Genomic DNA, 25444 nt, shown 5'->3' with positions numbered 1-25444 from the left:
GACTTGAATACGACATGATGCTCATTGTTCAACCTATTAGCCACATCAGAATACAAAATTTCACTGTGTGCTAGAGCATTTTATTATTCAGCCTATGAAAAGAAAGTGTAGCAGGTGTTGATTCTGAAAAAATAAAATGTCATTTGTACATCTTAAAACGTTAACCGAACTGTCTTCAAACAAAGAGTATTCCCCTATAAATTCTAGCTTTCCTCCTGTTTAATGTTTTAAGCTAATGCAACTGCATTAATGTCAACAAATTTATTCCTTATTGACTTATTGCTATGAGTGAAGAACAACATCCATGATAAAAATTCAATATTTATATGTAATCTTGGCCTTTCTTTTCAATATACATTTTGCAAATGTATTGATATTTTAATGTAATGCTTCATATGTTTCATAATATTGAATTAATGTTACTTTATCTTCACAAAAATACATTTTAGTAGCCTACTGATATCCATTCATCCAGGTTTTGTGGACCACACATGGGAGTAACACTTCCCCATTTGTGTCTTTTCACTAAAATGCCATCTAAAATCTCAGCAACAAGTCAATATAAAATACAATCAAAAAATTATTAAGAACATTCTCATGTTAGTTTTATTACAAATTCAAGCTTATTACGTTATTTACAAATTATTTACGTTATTTACGAAGTTAATTACGAATAAAAATGCCCTAGAAATAAGCTTGTTCTAGTCTTACCCATTTTAGATATTTCCAGTTGCTTTGATAGCACCGAAATCAAGTCTTTGGAAACCCAGCATAAAGTTAAGAAGTATTTTCATTTTCCACTTATGTACCTTAAAAATTTAACATACCATATTGCATTTTGCACTGAGTTGTTTGGTAGCATATATTGAACTCTTAATTTTTTTAGAATAGTATTCAAGTTCCCTGAGATCAAAACAAAATATGTTCTATTTGTCAAACTTTTTGGTGATTATGAGGTGCTCTTTTTTTTTTTTTTTTTTTCCAGTTTTCCTGTCACCAAAACAAAGATACAATTCTTAGAACTGGTTTGATATTTGGGATCTAAAGACAAATGTATTAATTAATTGTAGATATAATGAATTGCTAAATATAATGAATTTTTCATAAATATATTTTAAGGTGGTTTATTTATTATTTATATTCCAAAAATACAGATTTCTATAGAATCAGTCAGAAAAACTCTGTAAACTCTGCAAACCTTTTATTGCATGGAACAAATTTTGATGATTCTGATTTTTGTGTTCTGTTGCTGTTTTTTCCTCCCACATACTACAGGAAACATTTACCTGACTCCATTGATTTAAGACACATTAATACTTTAACTGGGAGATTTTGAAAACTGACTTGGCAAATCCTGCTTGGTTTCATAACCAAAGTGAATTGTTCTGATTAAGCTAGGTATAAGTGCTTACAAACGAGTGTAAAACTAGAATCTAAGAACATTAGAAGGTATGAAAACAGATAACAGATTTAGAAAAAATAATTTAAATCTATATTACAAACAATTTCTAATTGGGAAAAAAAAAAATACCTGAAGTCTTTCACAGAACTTTGACTACTGAAGCTGGGAGTGTGAATCAAGTTGAGTGTTTTGAGTGGGCTCCACTTACTGCTTTTTTTGTTCTGTGTTCTGAAAATTTTTATTTTGTTGTATTTTTTTTTTATGATGCCTGTATTGTGAGTACCTGAATAAATCTTTTTTTTTGAAGCAAATTATATTGTAGAACTTTCAAGAAAAATTAGACTGAGCCACTATTTGCACCTATTCAACTGGTTTTGATATTTTAGTTAGTCAAAAGAAAGTATTTTGGATTTTAACTTTCACTTGTATAAAAACATTTTTCATTGTATTATCTTCGAAGCAATAAAAAAGTGAAAACTTTTCAAACAAATAAATAAAAAAAAACCACACACACAAAAAAAAAAACCACACCACCAGCAAACGAAACCAAAACAAACAAACAAACAAACAAACAAACAACAATTTCCTAGGAAATATGTTCCATTAATTTCCATTTTAGAAAGTGTCTACAATTGCTGCTCCAAGCTCTAGCTCAGCAGACTTGACCTTGAATCTGACAGTGGAATTGGGCTCACACTAGAGTTAGTGATATCATCAGTGCAAAGCTCTGAAGACTCTCATAACCCAACATCTGAGTAGTTAATTTTATGACACCATTGCAGGACACGTAATAACATAGCTACATGTGTAATAAACATGAAAATCCAGGTCATTGTAATATAGCTGGGATTACTCTAAGGGACTGGTGTAGTCCAATAAAATAATTCAGACACAAAATGAAGGGAATACTCTACGCAAAAAGAAAGGTTTTCTCAATAAGAAGTTACGACTTTCCATCCATCTTGATATTACAAAAAGTTTATTTGGCTCACTGCTAACAGCTCTGGTCATTCGACAGAATTATCTGGCTAGTCACAGGGATGATAAAGAACAACATCCTTCCCTATACCCATCCACTCCCTTCTTGAGATTTTTTTCTACCCTGCCATAGACAACAAATTATGATGCATTTTGGAAAATAAAGCTTGGAGTTACTAATTTGTATGTTACTTTTTTTTTTTTTTTTGTCTGCTTCTGAGAAACAAAAATTCTAAGCATCTATTTTAGAAACATCAGATTGTGTGTCTTAGCTGATAACACTTTTGTATTTTTTTAATATAGGAAAACGCCACTAATATCCTTTGAAATACAAACCTTTCCAGTGTGGATATTACACCAATTATCATATATCACAAATTTTAAAATTTTACAGGTATCTAAAGATTAGATAATATGCACAATCTATTTCATACTAAGACATCACAAAAAAATATTACAGTTGAAATTCACTTTTAACAAAATATAAATGCAACATTATGCATTTTACTTAAAACAAAAGGTAAAATCCTACTCAATGAAATGAATGGCAACATTTGCATTATGTTAAGATATTCAAATGTAACGTGCCTTTATATGTGACAACTACATGAAAATGTTATTTAAAAATGGAGATAAGTATGTTAAAAAGCAGAAGATTTAGGATTTTTATTTATTTATTTAGGTCATGTTAATCATGCTAACAATTTGTAATTTTCCATCTGTTTCCAGTATTTACTTGAATTTCCATGATTTAAATGCTGGAATATCAAAGCTTTAGGACAAGCATTGGTTGTGTTGCATACTAATATAGTATCTATCATAACAGGGCACAGACCTCTAAATGCTAGCATATATTAAATATATATTTTATTTTTTGATGAAGCCTAAAAACCATAAGGTCAAGTATTTACAAGGTATGAAATCAGACAATAAAATTATTGGTCTCTACTCCTCTAAAACAAACAGAAGTTGAAAAAGCAATTATCTATTTGGTTTTATTACCTGTATATATATATACTGACTTCTCTTGTCTTTCAGGGAAATTGGACAGTGCTCTTACTCCCTTTTTTAGATAAGTAGTTGGGAAAGTTATTTGGATTCAGAAATGAAAAACCTAAATAATATCCAAACTAAATGCTCTGAGCTATCTAATTAAGGTATCTGAGCATATAGGAAGCTTAGATTTAGAGGCTCACGTGTATGCTCTTGGCTATATTGAAATTTATGTTACAATAAGGAGACTGAGTATCCAAAGCAATAATAAACAAATTTAAAATGTATATGCAATCTGTTGTTTTTTTTTTTTTCAAATTCCATAAGCCAAGGATGGAGAAGGAAAGCATTAAACCTTTATCTCATGCTAAATAGGTTTTATAAAAATAAGGATTGCAACCATGACATTTGCTTACTCACAAGGCAAATTAATTACATCCACTGGCATCACCCTCAACCTATTAGCGTTATTCTAAGGAATGCCAAAATCAGGCTCAGAGTAAAATACTTTTCTCCTGGAAAAGGATCAAACAATTTGAAATAATTTCATTGCAATGTTTTCACCAACACAACACTGTCTTTAAAAAGCATTGACAAAGGTGCAACAGTGAAGAAACTGTAGTGCTTAAGAAAGGCTCAAACCTAAAAGCAGTTTATTGCCTTCTGTTCCCTATGAAGTTAGCAGAGGTTTGATGAAACTGCACGTCAGAGAAGGATGCTTTGTACTTGAAGGATCTGTCATTATGTCCTGAGGACAGGATTCAAATTGCTTTAACTCACTATCACCATTTCATGCTGCAAAATTCTAAACTCCTAAACTCTGGATCAGCTAATTCTTTAACCCCTTTCCTTTTATTGACAACCCACTTGCATAACCCCATGCTGCACACACCCATAATGACAGCATACCTTATGTTACAAGTCCTCTGATTTATCAAACCAAAAGTCCCATCTCAGTTCTGGCAGTCGAATAGCGTGGAATGCCAGATGTTCAGAGATTGTTCTATGACACTTCTTATACTTACGCTGCAAAGAGATAATCTGTACTAAGCAGCAATAAGTGTGCAATGCAGAACTTCTTCCCAGTAAGCAGACCCACCACCATATTTGGTGGTTTCAGTATGGATAGAAAAGTATGTCCCATCTCTCCAGTCCTCATCCCCAGTCCTGTCCTGCAAACTCCTCCAATAGCCTACAGCAAGATTCCCAATGCTTTTATTTAGTGCACGTGCCTGCACTAAATTACATCCAAAAAAAAGTCTCAATGATTATACAAAATCTCATCACAACTTGAAAAACAAACAAATTTCACAGAAGCAATATTTAATTGCACCATCCTCTGCTTTTTCCACCTCATAGGATTGTTTCTGAAGAGAGGTTAATGAAGCACGGAGGTTTTTATCTAATATTCAGCTTCCATTTTTACTTTTTCTATATGTATTAAGTTTTTATAAATCATGCCATGAATCTTCTCAAGCAGTTGTCTTTCTCTTTAGCTATTACAATTTTCAATTTCTGTTTCTACCCTACCTTTTTCTAACAGAGTAAAATCTTTACTAAAAATGTTATTTCTAATCCAACAGATTCATCCTAACATAACTCCACATTTTATACTCTCTAAAGCAAATAACTATTATTGCCTTAAACTGTAAATTTCTATATTCCATATATATATTCCCCCCCCCCCCCCCCCTTTTTTTCTTTGTTTCAGTACTCATCAATTACTTCAAACTCAAATTCCATCTAGGCTCTACATATTCTTCTATATCTATCAGAATTTCATGTTATGTGTACTTTAGCTGTTCATCTGACTATAGGCTTGGAATTGATGAGAAAAGCACAAGTTCCCATAGAGAGCAGACAAAGAGTAAGAGCCATCCAGTGTTTTTCTTGGTGGCAGACTAAACACACTACTACAGTAGGATTATAGTGATATGAGTAGTCCCATGCCATCCATCCTTCAACCGAAGTGATAGTATGATGAAAATCTGGGAGAAAACACAGGGTTAATAAAGGATGTAATAAAAGAAAACAGCTAAGTACACCACGAGCATAACAATACCTGCATGCACTTCACCTACTTAGAACCAACAGCCATGCTTCATCATATCAGGCAACTCTTGGAAAGTACCTACATACCCAAGGGCAACCACAACTTTTCATACCAGGGCAGAACAAGCTCAAGAGGTCATGGGTATGCTTGTTTCATCCTCTTTTGCCATTGCAGGCAAAAATACCAGGCTAGCAAAATCTATATTGACTGTGCATCCATAACCATAAGGAAGTTAATGAAATGTCTTTTACTGATTTCAGTAGCTCTGTATTGTGTTCCTTAACTACACATCGCATAAGCTTTTTTTTTTTTTTTAACAGGTGTGGTGCACTTAGCAAATTCCTGGTTGCTCAGTCCAAGAATTTGTCCAAGAATTTAGATATTTTCTCTTCAGGAAAAAAACAAAACAAAACAAAACAAAACAAAAAACTTTTAAAAGAGTTTAGACAATCATCTATTTGACATTTATTTACAAATATAAGAAAATAACCATGTAAAGAGAAGCAGCTCTTTGCAAATTTTAGTGTAAATCTATATCATAAATTAGCTGCCACCTTCCCTGATTGTTTAAATTCTGCAACTTTCATTCCAATTCTCCGTATTTTTCAATAGAATTGAAATATTCTGTGAACAAGTGTAATTGGATTATAGGAAGAGATTTGATTCTATTTTGTTCCTGAGTACAATGCACATCTTTTTTTCCTGTAATGTTTGTATTCCTGAGATTTTCTCTTATTGCAAGATGAGTCTCATTTCTTTATGTTCTATGTGGTATTCCTACCTTCAAAACTAGTGTTTCTTCCAAGTAACAACTTGGAAGACAAATTAACCCTTTAAAAAAAAATAATCTGTTCCAAGCAATAGAGGTCCTTCTAAAGTTAGAGGCACACTAGATTACTAAAAACGTAAGTTAGAATAACAAGGCAAACACATCATCTAAAATTTTTACTTATATCTGTCCCTAAATTTCAGCAGGAATTTGGCTGTCTTATTCTCCCTCTACTGTTAATCACCAGTGTTTATTTTGTTCCATTTCTCAGACCTCCTTTCACCTGAAGATCCATTGCTCAAGGGTATTGTTTCATTTTAGTTTTAGTAACTATCATATAATACAATTCTAGTTTCATTTCAAACATTCAGAATTATTTACACCTAAAATCAAGAGGTCTAAAACCTTGGAAACAAACATTTACTAGTGGAAGGAAAGAGTATTACATTTATATATTCTGCAAAACTTTGCTGCTTTAGCTTAAATCTGGAACATTTTTCAATTAGTGTTTTTATACTAAATCTTGATTCTTTGTGGGAAACAAAAAAGTATCTCCCACTTCTAGTTAATTATGCTTCTGCCCACATAAATATTTTAACTAATTTGGAATGCAAACTTCTCACAGCAAGGAACTAGCAAATCACGTTTAAACAAACAAAATTCTCTGGTCTCTGCTTTAGTTGTCATTCTCTCATTAATGTGCATATTGTAAGCTCTGAAACATAAATGGAAAGGTTACCTTCTCTCAAAAGCACTTTTTAATAGATATGTGCACATGCAAGTTGTGTACAGAGAGAGAATAAATATTAAAATGAAGTTATTTATACAGGTGGTCAATTCTATGAGATTATCTAGTTTTGTATAAACTATTATTTTAAAATTACACATACATATGCATACACTAGTCTATGACTAGTTTCTTATACCTCACAAAACCACAGTTCAAAAGTATGTGAACATATGACACTGCATCCTCCATGACTTCTCTATAATACATAGTTTTAATAACATAGAGAAGAAACTTTTCTAAGTTTGTTTCAGTATAGCACAAAAACAACTCTCCATATTTCATGCATTAATGTTTCATGAGATTCAAATTACTTTTGCAGGGAAGCATAATGTATTTTGAGTAGCTTCATTTATACTTTTCATATTTTTATAATTAAAAAAGAAAAATGAGATGGTTACATGCTGAATTATGTAAGAGTAAAAAAAATTATAGACTTTCAGTCAATTGCAGAGTATGTAGTATACACAGAAAAGCAGACATCTATATTGACTATGCCATTCATTGTTCAGATGAAACATCTTTTAATAAGACAAAAAGCAGCAATACTATCTCCACTGGCCAGTAAAGTCTGACTGATGCTTTCAGTGACAGCAGAATGTTAACTTTATTCTCTAGCTAAAGTAAAATATATTTCCCCCCCTACATAAAATCTTCCTGTGATTTTTTTTTCCTCTCCTATTTGTTGCGTGGTATGTTGTGAACACCTGCCAACATGCCATATACACAAGGATGGGTTTCATAAAATAATGAACATTTACTGTTGAGTACAGTAAACTGGGATAGTTTTGACTGCAAGATACCAGTTACAAATTACACCAATTACAATTACAATTTAATATCATTACTGAAATTGCCGAAAAGACACTTCTCAATACAAATTAATCTAAAAAAAGTAGATAATGTACATTCTTTTAAAAACAATTATGTGCCTGTGATGGCATTGAGAAAACTCCCATTGTTTTGCATTAGACAGGATCTAACTTAAAAATTCATAAAAAAGGAATTCCAAAAGGAATTGATATTCCTGACTCTATTTGGGGCACAGGCAGTGTATCTTTTATTTATTTATTTTTAAACTTTCCCATTCACAAAAACTATAGATGTTACTCTGGTTCCTCCAATGAGCTAATTTGCTCATTGTCCAAAGAAGCATTGTGAACTGGCTGCTTTCCTGAAAAGTCATTAGACAAAAGGTAAGTACATAAACTACAAGGACATTTCTACACTTCTCAAGAAAATCCCTAAAAGGCTGTGTAAAAGCTAATGTGAAGCATTAGCTTCACATGCACTCCTCAGAACCAGAATAGCTATATACTTGTTATAAGTGATATACTGTATTTTAACTGGACATCTTACACTTTATGAAAGCAGTTACTAGAAGAATTCCCGTGCTTGAAACATACAGGAGATCTGATACGCTCTTAATAGCAAATCGTGGAGTTAAGTTTGATGACCTATATGCACAGACAGGAACTCATTTCCCATTGATTTCAAACAGATTAAGGCTAACCAATTTTTATGGTTGCAAACTGCAAGTCCAAGACAAGCCTAAGTGTATGTCCTTAGCTAAAACAGAATTGTTCACAATAAATATGAAAGATTAAACATGAGAGAACCTCATGGGTACCCACTATTCAAGTCCAGGTTGGATGAGGCCCTAGGCAACCTGATCTAGTGGGGGGCATCCCTGCCCATGGCAGAGGGTTTGGAACCAGATGATCTTTAAGGTTCCTTCCAACCCTAGCCATTCTGTGATTATAACTAAAAGTGACTCAAGTTTCATTATGAGCTTTGATAAACACAGATAAAATACACAATATGCTTTAAAAAAATAAAATAAAAAAAAGGCAAACAAAATTACACAGTTTAGTTATCCCACTTAATTCAAGTCTGAGGTAAGGACAACCAGTAGGAACGTACAACGGCACATAGCCACATTGCCATTGCCTATGGCACATTTCACTGAAGCTATCTGAAACTCAAAAGCATGAAAAAGCTGAAAACAGGATCCAACAAGATCTTAGAAATACATTTAAAAATTCACTCTCTTGCATCTCTGGCCAAATTCCCAAATTAACGTAGGACTTAAATCCAAATTTAAAATGAAAGTCGCATTCCAGATAAGAATGGTCAAAATCTGAAAAGCTGCATTTCAAATGAGTCTATCCATAGCATTTAGTAGAGTGAGAAGGTGCAAACACTGCTGAATTATTTCAGTGACAGCAGGCCATCTTTGGCAAAGTTGATGATCACAAAATATGTAACACATTCATTAAGGACATTTGACAATACAGAAAATTTAACTTCTCAACACTATACCATCTGCAGGAGACCTCTCTTTTCAAAGGTATAGAAATAGTATGCTACAGCAGAATCATTTCAAGTATTGAAAAGATGGATTTGTAAAGAATCCTGGATGATTATTTAGGCATCATAACCAAAAAGGTATGCTTGCACATTCAGAAAACCGAATAGCCAAACCACTTATTTAAATCATATAAAAAAAAACATGAATTCGGGTACTTGTTTTTAAAAGTTATGATAGTCTTGGTGAATTCTGAATTATGACTGCATGTCCACGTCATTTTTGTTGTTGTTGTTGAATGTGTCCTTAATAACATAATGAAGAATTTCTGAATCACTGATCAGCGGTGTAATTCCTCTGTGTAAAAACTTAGCCGTTCTTGTCAAACTCCTTCATGTAAACTATTTCAACTTGAAAAACAAGAATGGAAGGTATCTTGCCAGGTATAGATATTGAATGGTAAAACAACATGTTTTCCAAAGAGCCATGCAAATACAAATTTTCTCATCAATTCCTTATGAGACTTAGTAAACATTTTTCCTTGAGATATGACAAGATGGTAGAACTGAGTATTTTTTAAAAGGATTTAACTATCTTTAATTAAAATCTAGCTATGCACATCATAAAAAAAAAAAAAAAAAAGGAAAATACTTGTTCATCATATACCCACTGACATAACATTTGATGCAAAAAAATAAAATTTGCCAAGAAAAGATTTGATGCAAAAAAATAAAATGTAAATACACAAAATAAATCCCTAATCACTTGAAAATGGCTAATAAACTTTTCCAAATATATTTGTATTTATATACTATACATACTTCTATATATTCCATAATACTTGGTAGCTTTTATGGAGAAGTCCTATCACATTCAGTATCTAGCTAACAGCTCCAGCAGACAAGAGAGCACAGAAGCCACATATTCAGCAGCGCCTCTTTAAATCATTTGTTCACAATTCAGCTGTTTTTAAGAAACAATAAGAAAAAAAAATAAAAAGCAAATTAGTCCATATAGAAGGAATGCACAACATTGCTACTCTATACACATAGAATGAATAAAACCATCCCTCTCCCTGTCATGTCTTAGAATCTCACAGCTGCAATAATGTCACACATTAGCGTGCTCATGCACAAAAACAAATGAAAGCCTTCTACATTACAAAATCTTGGAAGAAAAGAACACTTTGTTACAGAATTATTTCAAGAGGATTTCCAACATTTTATTTGACCTCAAATTCCTGCCCTCAAAAATGTTTAAGAATATATATCTATAGATATATGTCTTCCATATATATCTATATTTAGGATATTTATTCATATCTTTTCTATCATATTAAGATCTTTTCTATTCAGTCTATATCTCTACACATAGAGAGATGAGAAAAGACAACAGCATTTTAATGGTGTATCCTGACCTAACCTTGCACCTGTTTGGATATGCTTTTTACTCACAGATCACAAAATGTAGGTAAGGTGAAAGATAAATCTTATAGTATCACCAACCAATACCTATGAAGTAAACATGATAGAAATGCCTATGAAGTAAACATGGTAGAATGATCAAATTTTTGCTGCATCTGTAACTGCAGCAAATGTTGCAAACAGCAACCTATGTAAAGCCATAGAAAATGAATGTACCATGTCTAAGTGAACACCTTGGAGCTTTTCTGGGCCTTAACATAAAATAATAATAAACCCTAAAATCCCTCTTTCTACATTATTTGTAATTAAAATCCTGGGAAAATTATTCTGTTCTCAGTTGTCAAGAAGGAAGGGGAGACATGAATTAATGTCCTTGTGGTCATCCCATTAATGTGAAAAAAGGAGCATCTCTATGTTCTGACCTACAGATTGTTCTGTCTATCTTCATTGGTTTTCACTGTAAGTGTGCTGAAAAATACCAAGAAATTCAGCTCATGCAAAATGCATCTGTCCTATCTAGATGAACACTTCTTAGTGGTATCAAGGGCTAGACCCCATTAATTTCACTGGCTACTTTACTGCACTCATAGCTTTGCAAAAGACAACCAGCAGCTTGATCCTTTCTGTATTGAATGTTGCCTAACTATTGCAAAATAATTTTGTATAGCAAGAACTACTCAATGAATATCTAAGTAAGACAATCTCACAGATGTCATTTGAGAATTGTTTTCAAATGGGAAGTAAAGGACAGTTAAAGATAAAACATTTAAATAGCCATATCTCTCTAGGTCAAAGAAATAGTAATTACCAGAATATTTTACAACAAAAAGAACATAGTTTCACTAATGAGTGGATACCTCCAAATTTAATAAGCACTACTACAGCACTACATAGTCTTCTACTGCTAATATGCTCTTCTGAAAAGCCACTACAAATCTTTCCTCTCAGAGGCTGACACTGTCTCTGACAAGATGACAAGAATCAGAACAGAACAAGGTGCTGCTGGTTTAGGAAAATATATCGATACCTAAAGCTAAGTGGCTGGCTTAGAACTTAACATTCACAGCACTAAATCCATGCCTAAGTACATGCATAACTTTTTTTTTTTTTTTTTTTTAAACCTTTTCATATACTTGGAATTACACATTTTTAACCAAAAATGGCACCAGCCCGTGGTGACAACTATTGGAACAAAAAAAAAAAAAAAAAAAAAAAAAGAAAGGAAAAGAGCACTGTAAGTAAGTAATGGTACTTCTTCTTGTAAGTACTATGGTACTTACTTCTACTTACTGGTAGAAGTAATGAATGAAATTAGCAATTTTTTGAGTAAACAGAAACAAAGTTTGATTGGTGCTAAGATAAACCAGTTATGAAAGTCGACCTAGCTTATCAACAAAAGCTGCAATTGTAAGAGACAATAGAATGTACAATTGCATCCTTCTTGTGAAACAAAGATCCTTGATTTAGATGACATTAAGTTTGGTTCACTGGGGAGACTTATATTTGTTAAATAAATATATTTGTTATCAAATTGCATATCTGCGAAACATATTGTGTCCATACATCCATGCTCTGTCTTACATTTCTCCCTCAATGAGAATCTGTGGAGCCAAATATCATTAAAGTATAACTATTTATAAATAAGACATTAAAACCAAAAGAAATTAAGAACTTTTGAGATTCAGTTAAGCATTGCAAATCCAAGGCACAAGCATCACTTGAATATAGATAACTTGTACATGTACAATTTCACTAGATAATCAGTTGATGTCTGATATCCACATGGAAAAAAAAATGACTTACACCAAGGTGGTGAAGCACAGATGTTATATATGGCTGTATATATATACATCACATTTTTATTTCTACATTACATATGTGTAATTATGTGTGCATTAACTTGGAAAAGTAGGATACTAAGGATAAATTTGGAGTTTGTATACTGGAAACTTGGATTTACAACTTACTAATCTTTTTAAAGATACACATCCATAATCTGTGACAGACCTAAAAAGAAAATAGAATTTTCTCAATACCACTATAAGAAATGACATAAAAATCAGGGAATTCAAATTAGATGAATATTGAAGTTAAAATATCAGAGACAGTATATCTTAAATAATCCTCACATCAAATTCTCATAGGTGAACAGAGGCTATCTAGTATCCTGGAATCATCCTTAAAATTATTTATTTGTGCTTCAAGATTTGTATGCTGTCAAAAACTTTGTTTGAAGTTTGGTATTGTACAAATTTTCCAAGTCCGTGTCCTAAAGCTAACAGAAAACTAAACCAATGCTTTCTTTCCTAGTTCTTCTTTGACCTCCTACAACAAATAAAATACTAAGTGAGGTAAGTTCATGAGATCTAAAAAACGTGTGTACTTTACCTGCTATGTACAGGCAGTACCAAGAAAATTGGCTTGGTCCCATCACATAAATAGGATTGAAAATATTTATTACAGATACTGCAGCAAGCAGATGACATAGATAAGCTCAAAAAACTTGTAAACCTTGAGGACTGAATGGGCAGTCCCACCAACAATTAGCACTCCAAAAAAAATTGTATTACATTGTACAAAATGATAAAATAGCTTCAGGTGTAACAACAAAGCAGGAAAATATAGGGTATAATTGTTAGAACATAAATGGCAGAGGACAAAATAGTGCTTTAGAAAAAGTAAATATAAAGTTTATATAGTAAGTTAATGATAAAGTCTGTGATAAGCTCAGTAATAAGCTTAAACCTATATAAATTATAAGGCAGAAGAAGACCCCTACCTAGAGTGATGACTTTTCCTTACACACTTTTCAGCAGGAATGTGTGTTTTGGATTTTTTATTATTTTAAAGCCAGTAATTAAGATCAGCAGCAATATCAGTCTCATGGAAAAAGGGTGCAGAAGAAAACATGCACAGGATTGCAATTGCATTTACAGATGTACATCGAATAGACGAAGGAGAAATACAAAGTTAAACCTTATATCACTTTTTTCCCCTCTAAAATAAGTTGTAACAGTACAAGATGTAGATAAGAAGGAAGAACAAGCATGTAAACAAAAGAAAATGATATGCAAACAGTTAATTATAGAAATGCTTGTCTATGTACTCTCACTTATCTGTTAAAATAAGTATTAACGCTTGTACATTTCCAAACCACAGAGGAAAAACAAACACGTTGTATATGATGCTTATCATTACTTTTGAAAAGAAATTGCCACCTGAAGTGTATTGTGGAAAAGTAAAATTGATTCCCTCCTTCTGGCAAATAAATGTAAAGAACAGATTTACCACTGTAGTTATATGTCAGTATTCTGCTATAAACAAAGCTGACAAAGTTCATGAGAGAGCGACAATAAAGCTCTCAGTCTAAAAGGACAGGAAGATTAAGTTGTTCTTTTCAGTGATAGGCACTGAATTTGAAATGCATTCCAAGTGTCCTTTTTTTTTTTTTTTTTTTTTTTTTTTTTTTTTTTTTTTTTTTTTTTCCCAATCTTTGGTTCTTTATTCCTTACTGAAAGTTTCCACTGTATGAATTTGTATTGTGGACAAAAGCGTAAAGAAGTTTACTGCAAAAATAAGACATTTCCAACAATACTAACTGATGTATATTTTCCTGGAGCAAAGAAATAACAAAAAAGCACTCCCCGTGTGTAGGTTTTTCTTGCATTCATGGGAATTCAGTATAGTGCAACATGACTGTTTCTCTCCACTACAAAAAACATTTTAGAGACTACTATTTACTTCTTGAGAACGATTAAAATGAACAGTTTCACTACCACTGGATATTTCAAAAAAACAACAATTCAACCAAAGTTGTAATTGCCTGAAAATATAGTTATGATCTCATCTGGATGGAGTCAAAGCAAGTCATTAAAAGGAAGACATAATACAAGCCAGATTTCCTGCCTAGCTTCCTCTTGACTTTTGTTGGCAGAACTATTTTCCTGTTGTGGTAAAATCTGTGCCTAGAAATTTTTCTGTCCACTATGCTAGTAGCCCTGTCAGGAAAACACAATTAAATGACATGCTAGTACAGTGGGAAAGATCATATCATCAGGTAAGCTCACCTACACACATCCGTAACAGATCTGTAATTGCAGTGACTCACAGGGAATCTTACAACTCAGTTTAAAAATCTCACTCCAACAGCAACCAATTTCTCTCAGCGTTAAGCAATGTTTAAATGTTGCTTAATCACACTGCAAATCTTTAATATAAAATGTGGTCTGTCATGACTGAAACACTATACAAAAAACATGAAATTATGTTAAGTCTGATGTCCTACTATATGCTATACAGCAGGGTGCATTGTGAATGTATCTTCCACCTTAACACTAAATTTCCTGACTTCCATCCAGTCAGGAAAGCTTCATTTTATGATATTTTGTGAACAGTTATTTTCTATTAAGAATCCTACCTAGTCATATATCAAAACACATTTGTTTCATTCTCTAATACTACTCTCTCAAATAATAATTTGACTTACATGACTACTGACAAGTTTGAGATTACCATGTTGGAACCCATTTTCATGTGACAGCTACAGTGCAGATAGATACTTGGTGCTGAATACTAGTCACTAATACAGATGAGAAACAATTGCCAGCTATGTCACTTATCACTAGAATGAACTGAAAATCCTTAACTGTCTTATCATGTGCTTTGTTCTTCCTGCTGAAATGGTTAGAAATCACTAGGAAATGCTAGAAGGGATAAAATGATTGCAAACCAGTAAGGATTTCAAGGGTTAATGACAAATACAGTTCCAAAAGTCACTTATTGTTCTTCATTTATAAAATTTTTACAGCACTCAGAAGAGGTCTTGATTATTTGTATAAAAACAGAGCTGAATACAGTTTAAGAATATAATGCATGAATGTGGGATACAGATAGGACACAAAGTATATACACTTTTCTCTTTGGATACTCAGTTATATTGCTTGAAAAAGATCTCTTAAAACAACTTGCTATAAAAATTAAAGTTTTTAGTTAATAAAAAATACATTTAACGTCAATAAGCTACATTGTATTTTTGACGATTTGAAATTCATAGAACAGATGCTAAGTAGATATTTCTTCTTCATGCTGCTAATTAAACAGCATGCCCAATAAGTATTTCCTGTTAAATAAAAGCACCTCTTCCTTTTCCTCTCACTAATGATCATCAGGATTATAGTTATATTAAAAAAAGTTAAAAACAAACAAACAAACAAAAAAACACTTTAAAAAGAGCTATATGTTCAATATTTTCAAAACTTAATTAAAATACACAAAACACTAAAATTAAGAAGGAGAGGAAAAAGGCTTAGGAGAGTGTTCATATCACTAGCTGTTGGCAAAGAGTTGATCTTTGTCATTTAATGATGATGAAGTCAAACAACTGGTGCTGAAATGGAAGCAGGTTGATGAAGAAGGCTTTCAAATTGAAGTGAGGGATATCAAAACGGTTTTCTTATATTTCTTTTATCTGTACAATTTCTCTCTAAATTTCATTACTTTCAGTATTAGATGTCCCTTTCAACAGTTGGTCAAGTGTTGATCAAAAATGCTTGATCATATTGCTTTAATATGCTTGTGTCCCGTTGTACATGAAATTATTTGTTCATACAGGCAACAAGTTGTAAGCAGTTCACAAAATATCACAGGGCCAGTAATTAATATCGATGTGAACTTTAAGAGGAAATTAGCTTGATTTGAAGAAAACTTTTCTGGCACTTGATCTGTTTTGTGCAAGGTCTGAGAGAAGCACTCAGTTAACTTAAAACAGAATGTGTGTTAAAAACTGTTAGCACATGCTGAATACTTACATTATTTGAACACAAAGTACGTTAAGTTAAACAGCACATTAAAATAAATAGAACATGGTATCTCTTAAACAAGAATCAGTTCCAAAAAGCATGGAATAAAACAACTTTAACAGTTCTCATAAAACAAAAAAAGATACACACCATGACAATTTGTGGACATAATGAACTGTTTTTTTCCAGTTAAAAGAGAAACAAATTAGTGTAATTAAAATAGTGCTAAAAGCACAGTTTATGCTTTTAAAAACTATATGTTAATTAAAATTAGTTATGTTTGAAATGCCTTAAAGTGACTTAATTTTACTTCATTCTCCACCAAGAAATTTTCGTTTAAGATTTATTACATATACTATTTAAATAATGTCCCTGTGTTACTGTCCACAAACAGTTGAAAATTCCTGAAATAAACAAGTAAATAAAAAGTCTGTTTGCCATTGCCTGGTTGATAGCCATCTAATGGTTTTAATGGTTATTTATAAACGATTCAGGAAGTAAAAACGTGTGTGCATATATACATAAATATACATATACCAAGATGTACTCTATCCACAGACACACCAGTATGTATCCTTACTATTTATTAATCAAATTTAACAAACAAACAAACAAACAAAAAAACTATTCTACAAGATATTTTGCTTTCATCTGAGATATTAAGGACAACAAAACAAATTAAAGAAAAAAGATTTAATTTAACAAATTCTAATAAGAGTCAGATATCTATGGTTATGGGTGTACATATGTGAATGACGAATAAATCCTTAACCCACCATATCTTTTTCTCCAGTTTGCAAGCTGTCACCCGTGAAAAGTATGGTGTAGATGGTAGGATGATACTGTACCTGATTGGCTCTGGAGGTGGTCATGGGATCAGATGGAGAGGACTTGGTGGTAGTTGGGGAAGATGGCAATGTCTGGGAACAAAGCAGTTCAGGAGCAAATCAACCTTTACAAGCCTTAGACTGAACAGTTAAAAAATAAATAAACCAACAAAAGTAACATAACTACAAAATTAAAATAAATAAAAAATGCCTAAGACAAAATCTTTCTCCTACTCATTGGAACTTAATGGAATTTAAAGTCAATTGGATAAATAATGCATGTAAATATGCATGCTTATGCATGTAAAAACAAATTCATGACTTGAAATCAAGATGGTGAACTCACATAAAAAATATGCTGACCACATGAGGAATATTCTTTCCTCTCTCCTTCTATTGGGGAAAATGAAGACTATAGTAAACACAAATTCCAGCAAGTTCAATGAGCACACTAAAAACAGTTATCAATCTACAAGCAAACAGGGCCAATGCTTGAAAGAAATTAGTGAAATTTACTTTTGCAGTTTATAATGCACCATTCTATAGCACGGACTATAGCCAGCAAACTGTGTTCCATACCTTAAAGCAATTATATGAAGCTAAGGAGCTTTCAGCAATTTACTAACTGCTAAAATATTAATATTTTTTTTTAATTGAGAGGCATGTGAAAAAATGTAAACATCAATCTCATGATGGATGAACATGCAACTAATACCTTCATAACAAATTGCTACAATATATTTATTATTAGTGTTAATGATCCGTTAATTGAGCAAAGGTTAATAATGTATCATCAGCCTGTGTTCAAAATAAACACAAAAAAGAATTAAGAGTCATATTTATTGATAATGTTTTCTAAATAATATACATAACATTAACATATTAAAAAAGCACTGCTCTGTTTAAAACTTTTATATACACATCTCTTTTTAAAGTATTAGAAAGCTGACAAAATAATTATTTTCTTTTTATAAATGTAGTGAAAAAGTCAAATTCCCATTTCCCAAACATAACATACAATACTTATTCAAAGCATGTAGTTTTGACATTTTTGTAATACGTTAATAATAAAAAGTATCCAAAATTACACTACTTTTACTTTAAGAAATAAAACGTTGAAATGCTATACAAAGTGATGTTTCATATGGACAAATAATTACTAACCCAAACTATTTAGAAATAAAAAGCAAAATTTCACATTTTCAGCAGTTCTGTTACTTACAATCATTGATTGTCCCTCATAAAAAAGGTATATACAATTTTGCACTAACACCCTTAATGCATATGAAAAGTTGGGACACTGTGAATGCATAAAGTTACGTGTATTAGCAAAGTATAGGCTTGTACATATGCACACACAAATATTTGATCTGTATGTTAAGCCATATGAAGAACCATATTTTCATAGTTGGTACATAATCAAGCAGCCAAAACAGAAAAAAAATCTGACAAAACAAATCCTTACTTTGTGTTGCCAGCTTGCAGCTCACAACATAAGACAATAAAAATAAAAATAAAATAAATGCAGCTTAGGTATCAATTCAAGACACTTTCAAGAGGCTTAAGTAAAAGATACTACCATGTAGGGCACTATAAACAAAATATGCAGCTTGGCAAAATGTTGTTGGTCAGTAGATTGTATAAACTGGGAAAATCAGGACAATGGTAAAAGATTCTCCCATCTCTTTCTGTACAGAGAACGGGTCAATTTGCAAATTGTATTTGATATAATAATAATTATTATTAAGCTTCAGAACCAATGATAGTACAGCACTAGCAATATTCAATTATAGAAATAAAATTCTGGTTTTGATGGGGTCATCTTTTATCCAGGTCTGAAACTGAAATGAATTGATTTTCATTGTTTAAGCTTAAACTAACGGGGGTGAGGAAAAAATACACTTTGACTAAAATATTTCAGACATCTAACTGTTTGTGTAATCACCACCTATTGCTGGTGATGCATATAGTATTCATACAGTATACCACTGTTGTGGTATACTATGCTAATTCAAGGAGAAAATAGGCTGTTAAAATGAATTTTCCTCACTGGTGTTACTAAATTACTACTGGAATTATGTGAAAATATGTAGAACATTTCAACACTGAATAATGACCTAATCACTGATAACACAAGTACTATAAGAAACTGGAAGCATCTCTGTTTTCACTTAATATCAATCTTCCTAAAGCACAAAAAAGTATGGCTGCAATGAAAAAGGAGTGCCAATACTCATTTCAGGTGATTGTTCTGTAACATCCATTAAGTAGAAGTTTTTCACTATTTCATTTTAACAAAAGCTTGTCAAAAATACAATGGAAAAAGAAAGAAAAACATTAAAAAGTGAAACAGAGGTACTAACAAACAAGACTCAGGTATGGGCATACATATTTCTTTCCAAATATACATACCAGTGACAAAATACTGAAAATAATATCAATTATTATTGTTATTTTCTATACCAGGCTGTGTGATAAATTGTGTTCAATGCTTAATCTGTTTCCTGACTTCACTAATTATACATATATTTATATTCTGAAATATATGTACATATATAAGGACTGATAGCATTTCATCCTTTTTCATGCTTCTGTACAATTTTGGAGACACATTAAATACAAGTAACCTATTTATTTCTTCAATATTAAAGTAACAAAATGTATTTTCTCAAAAACAAACACAGGCATTTCGATTTTGATTTTAATTTCCATTGGTTAATACATAATTTATTGATCCATCCTGAATTGCTTTGCAAGAACTTTTAGGCAAATTACTTCTTAAAAAAAAAAAAAGGCAGAGCTCAATAACCCTGATTTATTAAGCAATGTAGAATATATATATTTTTTAATTTTGGCAACCATTTTTGCATTAGGGAAGGACTTGAATTTAGTAACTATTAGGCTTCTGGGAATTAGATGTATAAGGTGATTAGAAATCATAAGATGATTTACATTTTTTTATACATTTTACATTTTGTTTATATTACAGAGTTTCATTTTTTGAGACTGAAACATTTATACTGTAATTGAAGCTCTCCTGAAATTACATCTTGACTAGCTGTCAGATTAGTCATAATTCCCACTATATACCACTTTTACAACTCACGTCTTTTTTTTTTCCCTATTGTTTTTTGTTGTTGTTGTTGTTTTAAACTTCATCATGAAGCCGATGTGAAATTGGCCTTATCTGTTTTCTCAAATATTTTCCTTCCTATAAGTTATGAGCAAATGAATGTAAGACAATAATTACTGGTATGATAGTGTTTTATGTTTCGTTGGGGTTTGTTTCTCCACCCCCTACCCCCATCTTAAGCCTCTAGAGTAGACATTTGAGAAAACAGATTTTAAGTAATCAAAAAGGAGCTTATTCAAAACAAATTTGTTTGGGTCATGTTTGCGTTACAGTATTTTTTTATTTTTTTTTATTATTATTATTATTATTATTTTTTTTTTTTTTTTTTTAAGTCCAAGAATATACTTCCTTGTATTGTACAACTGTGTGAGACAGCTCTCAGGCTGCACAACATACTAAAGGGTGCAGAAAGATGGCCAAAGCATGATACCTGCATGCTTCATATTTTCAAGTGGCAGAATGAAGATACAGCTGTACCACAACAGTACAGAATACATACTCCATCTGCAAAGTGTTCCCAAAGGTCTTCTGAGACCTCTTTCCTACGACTTTGTAAATTACCTAAGAGTAATGTATAAATGACAGAAGTTACATCCTTATATATACATACACATGTAATAAACACACACAGAAAATACTTACAAGCTAGATGATAAATATTATACTGAGACTATTAATTTAATTCTCAGCATCTAATAGTATATATAATACATAGATGGGTAGAAAGGAAAGGCATAAAATAAAGTACCATTTAGAAACAGGGTTAGAGACATGAAAGCATATGGGGAAGAAACATTTAAATGTGAAAATGAAGCTGTATTTACAGCTTACCACTTTCTAGTTTCCCACTACAGGGCTTCCAAACAAAGGAAATTTTAGTGATAACATTACCCGTATTATATTATTAATACTAATCTAAGAGTTTTAGACTTGCATATTAATATTCATGTTTTTAAATAACAATTTAATTTGATGACAATGCTAAGTTGCTTAAGCCAATATTTTAATACACTTTAAGAAAAGATGGTATCTTTTTTGAATACTATTAAATAGTTGAATACCTACTGTAGCTAAAATAAGAGAGAGCTCTCCAAGTTCCAGTTATGTTGAACAACATAAGAGACTGACTTACTAGCCTTTCTGTAGCACCAGACATAAACCTTATGACCATTTGCTTTGCTAAACATATCAAATTTTATTTTTCATCTGCTATGAACTCTTTTAACCTACAGCTCTGGCAAATGATTCTCATCTTAGCAATGACTACATAAACACAGTCATTCATAAAGAACAAATAAAATACATTGATTGATATTTCACGCTCTTTGCATTTGGTTTTGCTTTTGTGTAAAAGAATACCTAGGGCACAGGGCAAGGCAAAAAGAAAGTTAGCATATGCAAATGGAAGCTTGTTTATAGGTATTTATAGAGATAGTTTGTGTGTGTTTATAAACTCTTGGGGACTTGTCTTTGAAACAGGAAACAAGCTGTAATAAGTATGATGCAAAAGAAGGATTATCTTATGTTTTGCCTTGGTACAGTAAGGGGTAATGAGCATAAAGCAAAACAGCGGGTGCCATTTGGATCATCAGAGCAACTCTGGATGGAGTGATTTACAATGAAGATTACAATAAAATGGACAAAGAAAATCAGGGCCTTCTTTCCTCAAAACTTGTCACAGTAACACAGAACTACTGCAAAATATGGTGGTGTTAGGTAGAAATACCAGAAAACTCAAGTAAGTAACCAGACATAGGTAACGAAATACATAAAAAGATACGGATCACAAAACCCTGAAGGAAAGAAAACATCATCTTTTGATTCTGGGCTACTTTGGGATTTGGAAAAATACCATCAAAATTTCAACATCTTAGAAGGCCCAAGATCATTTCAGAATTTTCTTAAGAATTAGAACACTTCTGAAAATTTCTGCATTGCTGAATGCTACTGTTCATTCCCCCAATGCAATCCTTTATTCTCACTCCACTTTTGAAGCACATACAATTAAGAGTTAATCATCAGCTACAGAGTGTTAATTGAATTTATAAAGCACATTTTTATACACATATGGAGATTATATTCAGCACTGGTGAAATGAAACAATAGGAAAATATGATCTGGCACCAGAAGTAAGTCAAGGGAACGTGAGGGATAGAATAACAGTTTTATTTTTATGGAATGCTAACCTTTTACTGTGGAACCTAATTTGAAGTACTGTCTTTCTAGTATGGGATAGCAAAATTTATTCCTCTATTTTTTTGGTTGTCCTAATGACCTGTAAACACAATATTATTATTCACTGCAGAATGGTAACTGGTGCCATTCTTCACTAGCATTCAATCCTGAGAAAAATTTATGAGAAATTATTGACTAGATGGGATCTACAAAACAGCTTATATTTATCATCTTCCTCAAATGAAAAAATGAGGAGATATTTCTTCTTATTCTGCAGGTTAGTAAGACTGCTCTAAGTTACAGATCTTTGCCTTAAGTGAGTGTTACAAAAAAAAGAATTCTCTAGGAGGGAGATGCATTTTAAGAATCCTCCTAAGAAGGGCTAGAGACATTTTCCAAGCCTCAAGTCTAAATAACTCATATCCCATATTTAAAATAAAAATCCTCTATTTAAGTCATCAGTTTCTGATCTGTACTCTTAAAGTCAGATTCTGATTAAACGCTTAAAAGTCAAACCTCTTATTTAAATTGGATGAGTGTTCCAATATAAGGTTGTGATTGATGACAGCCAACATAGCTTCACTAAGGGCAGATCATGCCTGACAAGTCTGGTGGCCTTCTACAACAGAGCTACAGCACTGGTGGTTGGGGGTGGGGAGCAACTGACATCATCCACCTGGACTTGTGCAAAGCATTTTATACTGTTCCCACATGATCTCCTTATCTCTAAATTGGAGAGACATGGATTGGACAGATGGACCACTCGGTGGATAAGGAACTGGCTGGATGGTTACACTCAAAGAGTTGCGGCCAACAGCTCAATGTCTAAGTGGAGATTGGTGATAAGTGGCATTTCTCAGAAATCATTATTAGGACTGGTGCTGTTTAACATCTTTGTCAGCAACATGGACAGTAGGATTGAGTGCACCGCAAGCAGGTTTGCCAATGACACCAAGCTGTGTGGTGCTGTCAACATGCTGGATGTATGCCATCCAGAGGGATGTGGACAGGCTAGAGAGATGGCCCTGTGCAAACATCATGAAGTTCAACATGGCCAAGTGCAAGGTTCTGCACCTGGGTCGGAACAATCCCAAGCACAAATACAGGCAGGGCAGGGAATGGATTGAGAGCAGCCCTGAGGAGAAGGGCTTGGGGGGTGCTGGTTGATGAAGAAGCTCAATATGAGCCAGCAATGTGTACTCGCAGCCCAGAAAGCCAACTGCATCCTGAGCTGCATCAGAAGAAGCACGGCCAGCAGGTCAAGGGAGGTGATTTTTTCCCTATAATCTGCTCTTGTGAGACCTCACCTGAAGTACTGCGTTCAGCTCTGGGGTCCCCAGCACAAGAAGGACATGGACCTATCAGAGCAAATCCAGAGGAAGACCATGAGAATGATCAACAGGCTGGAGCAGCTCTCTTATGAAGACAGGCTGAGAAAATTGGGATTGCTCAGCCTGAAAAAGAGAAGACTCCAGGGAAAGCAGCCTTCCAGTACCTAAAGGGGGCCTACAGGAACGCTGGGGAGGGTCTTTTTCTCAGGGAGTGTAGGAATAGGGCAAGGAGTAATAAACTAAAAGAGGACAGATTTAAATTAGATAGAAGGAAAAAATTTTTCACCATGAGGATAGTAAAGCACTGGAATAGCCTGCCGAGAGAAGCTGTGGATGCCCCATCCCTGGAAATGTTCAAGGCCAGACTGGATGGGGCTTTGAGCAACCTGGTCTGTTGGGAGGTGTCCCTACCCATGGCAGGGACATTGGAACTGGGTGGTCCTTAAGGGTCCTTCCAACAGAACCATTCTATGATTCTAAAAGTTTTCTTGTTGATCAGCATTTCTGAAGTAAAAGTAGTTCATTTCACCACAAGAAAATAGTTTTGCACATTTTTAATACAAGCTCTGGGACTGTGATTAATGAATAGAACATAATTTGAAGATTCACAGGAAGTTACTCCTCTATAGAAAAAGCTGAAATAAAAAATATTTATTGGAAGTTCTGTATGTAAAAACTTTTATTCCAGACTTTCAAGGAAGAAATTCCAAAATCTTTGTTCATGCTGAGATAGCTAAGGATTTCACAGAACTGAAAAATGATTCAGGTTGGAAGAGATCTCAAAAGGCCAACCAGTGGAAATCCTTGCTTAAAGCAGAGTTCGCTGTAAGATCACACATCCATATATAAAGCAAACATTGTATATAATGCTCGCTTCTGAAATGGCCACCTGCAGATATCTATCTGCTCCCTGGGCAGGCTGCTAAATACCTTCTACTAGAAACAACCAGAACAACCAGAAAGCTGGAAGGAAAATTCAGTCAGCATATGAAGAAGCTGCAATATTTTCTGAAGAAGGTTATGTGATAAGACCACATTATACACTTTTTTCCACTGTTCACAGTAGCTGCTATTCATTTAGATGTGAATTTTAAAGTTCTGTGTGCTATTTATGAAGCTAAAACATACCAGCCTCCTGATCACTTTATGGAAACCATATTCTATTCCCCCAGGTTATAATACAGTCTGAAAAACTTTGTGCAACAACAGGAAAAGCAGGTTATATCCTCACAGCAGTTTCTTTGAGTGTACGTAAAAGTGCACAGTTGGTTGCTGTCGAATGGTATCTAGAAACAGTAGGTAGCTGGCAGTTATGAAGAGATTGCCTATATTATGTAAAAGATGCAAGCAGTAATCAGTTAAATACTCAGCAGACCTGCCTGGAGGACAGACCTACCTGGTATCTACTTATAAGTCTACAGGATCAAGAGATCAGGAAAAATGCTCTGGAGAAAGCTCAAAATGTA

The 25444-nt window shown here is 33.0% G+C and overlaps 1 protein-coding gene across 7 annotated transcripts in view; it reads right to left on the bottom strand.

The window, feature by feature from the left end:
• NOVA1 (NOVA alternative splicing regulator 1) overlaps positions 1 to 25444 on the bottom strand; it is a 145521-nt gene that overhangs the window by 3579 nt on the left and 116498 nt on the right. For 5 of the 7 annotated variants that reach the window (XM_084520485.1, XM_084520487.1, XM_084520488.1 and 2 more), the window contains one exon: positions 17361 to 17432. The exons of 1 other annotated variant lie outside the window; for it this stretch is intronic. In XM_084520485.1, coding sequence (XP_084376611.1) covers positions 17361 to 17432 — 72 coding nt within the window. Of the gene's footprint in view, positions 1 to 960; positions 5362 to 17360; positions 17433 to 25444 lie in introns of those variants that run through there. One more of the 7 variants, XM_084520491.1, reaches the window with a different exon arrangement.

Source organism: Aythya ferina (assembly GCF_964211825.1).
Source record: "Aythya ferina genome assembly, chromosome: 5".
Classification (NCBI taxonomy): domain Eukaryota; kingdom Metazoa; phylum Chordata; class Aves; order Anseriformes; family Anatidae; genus Aythya; species Aythya ferina.
The sequence above is the reverse complement of the archived record's forward strand: the minus strand, read 5'-3'. Positions and strand labels throughout refer to the sequence as shown.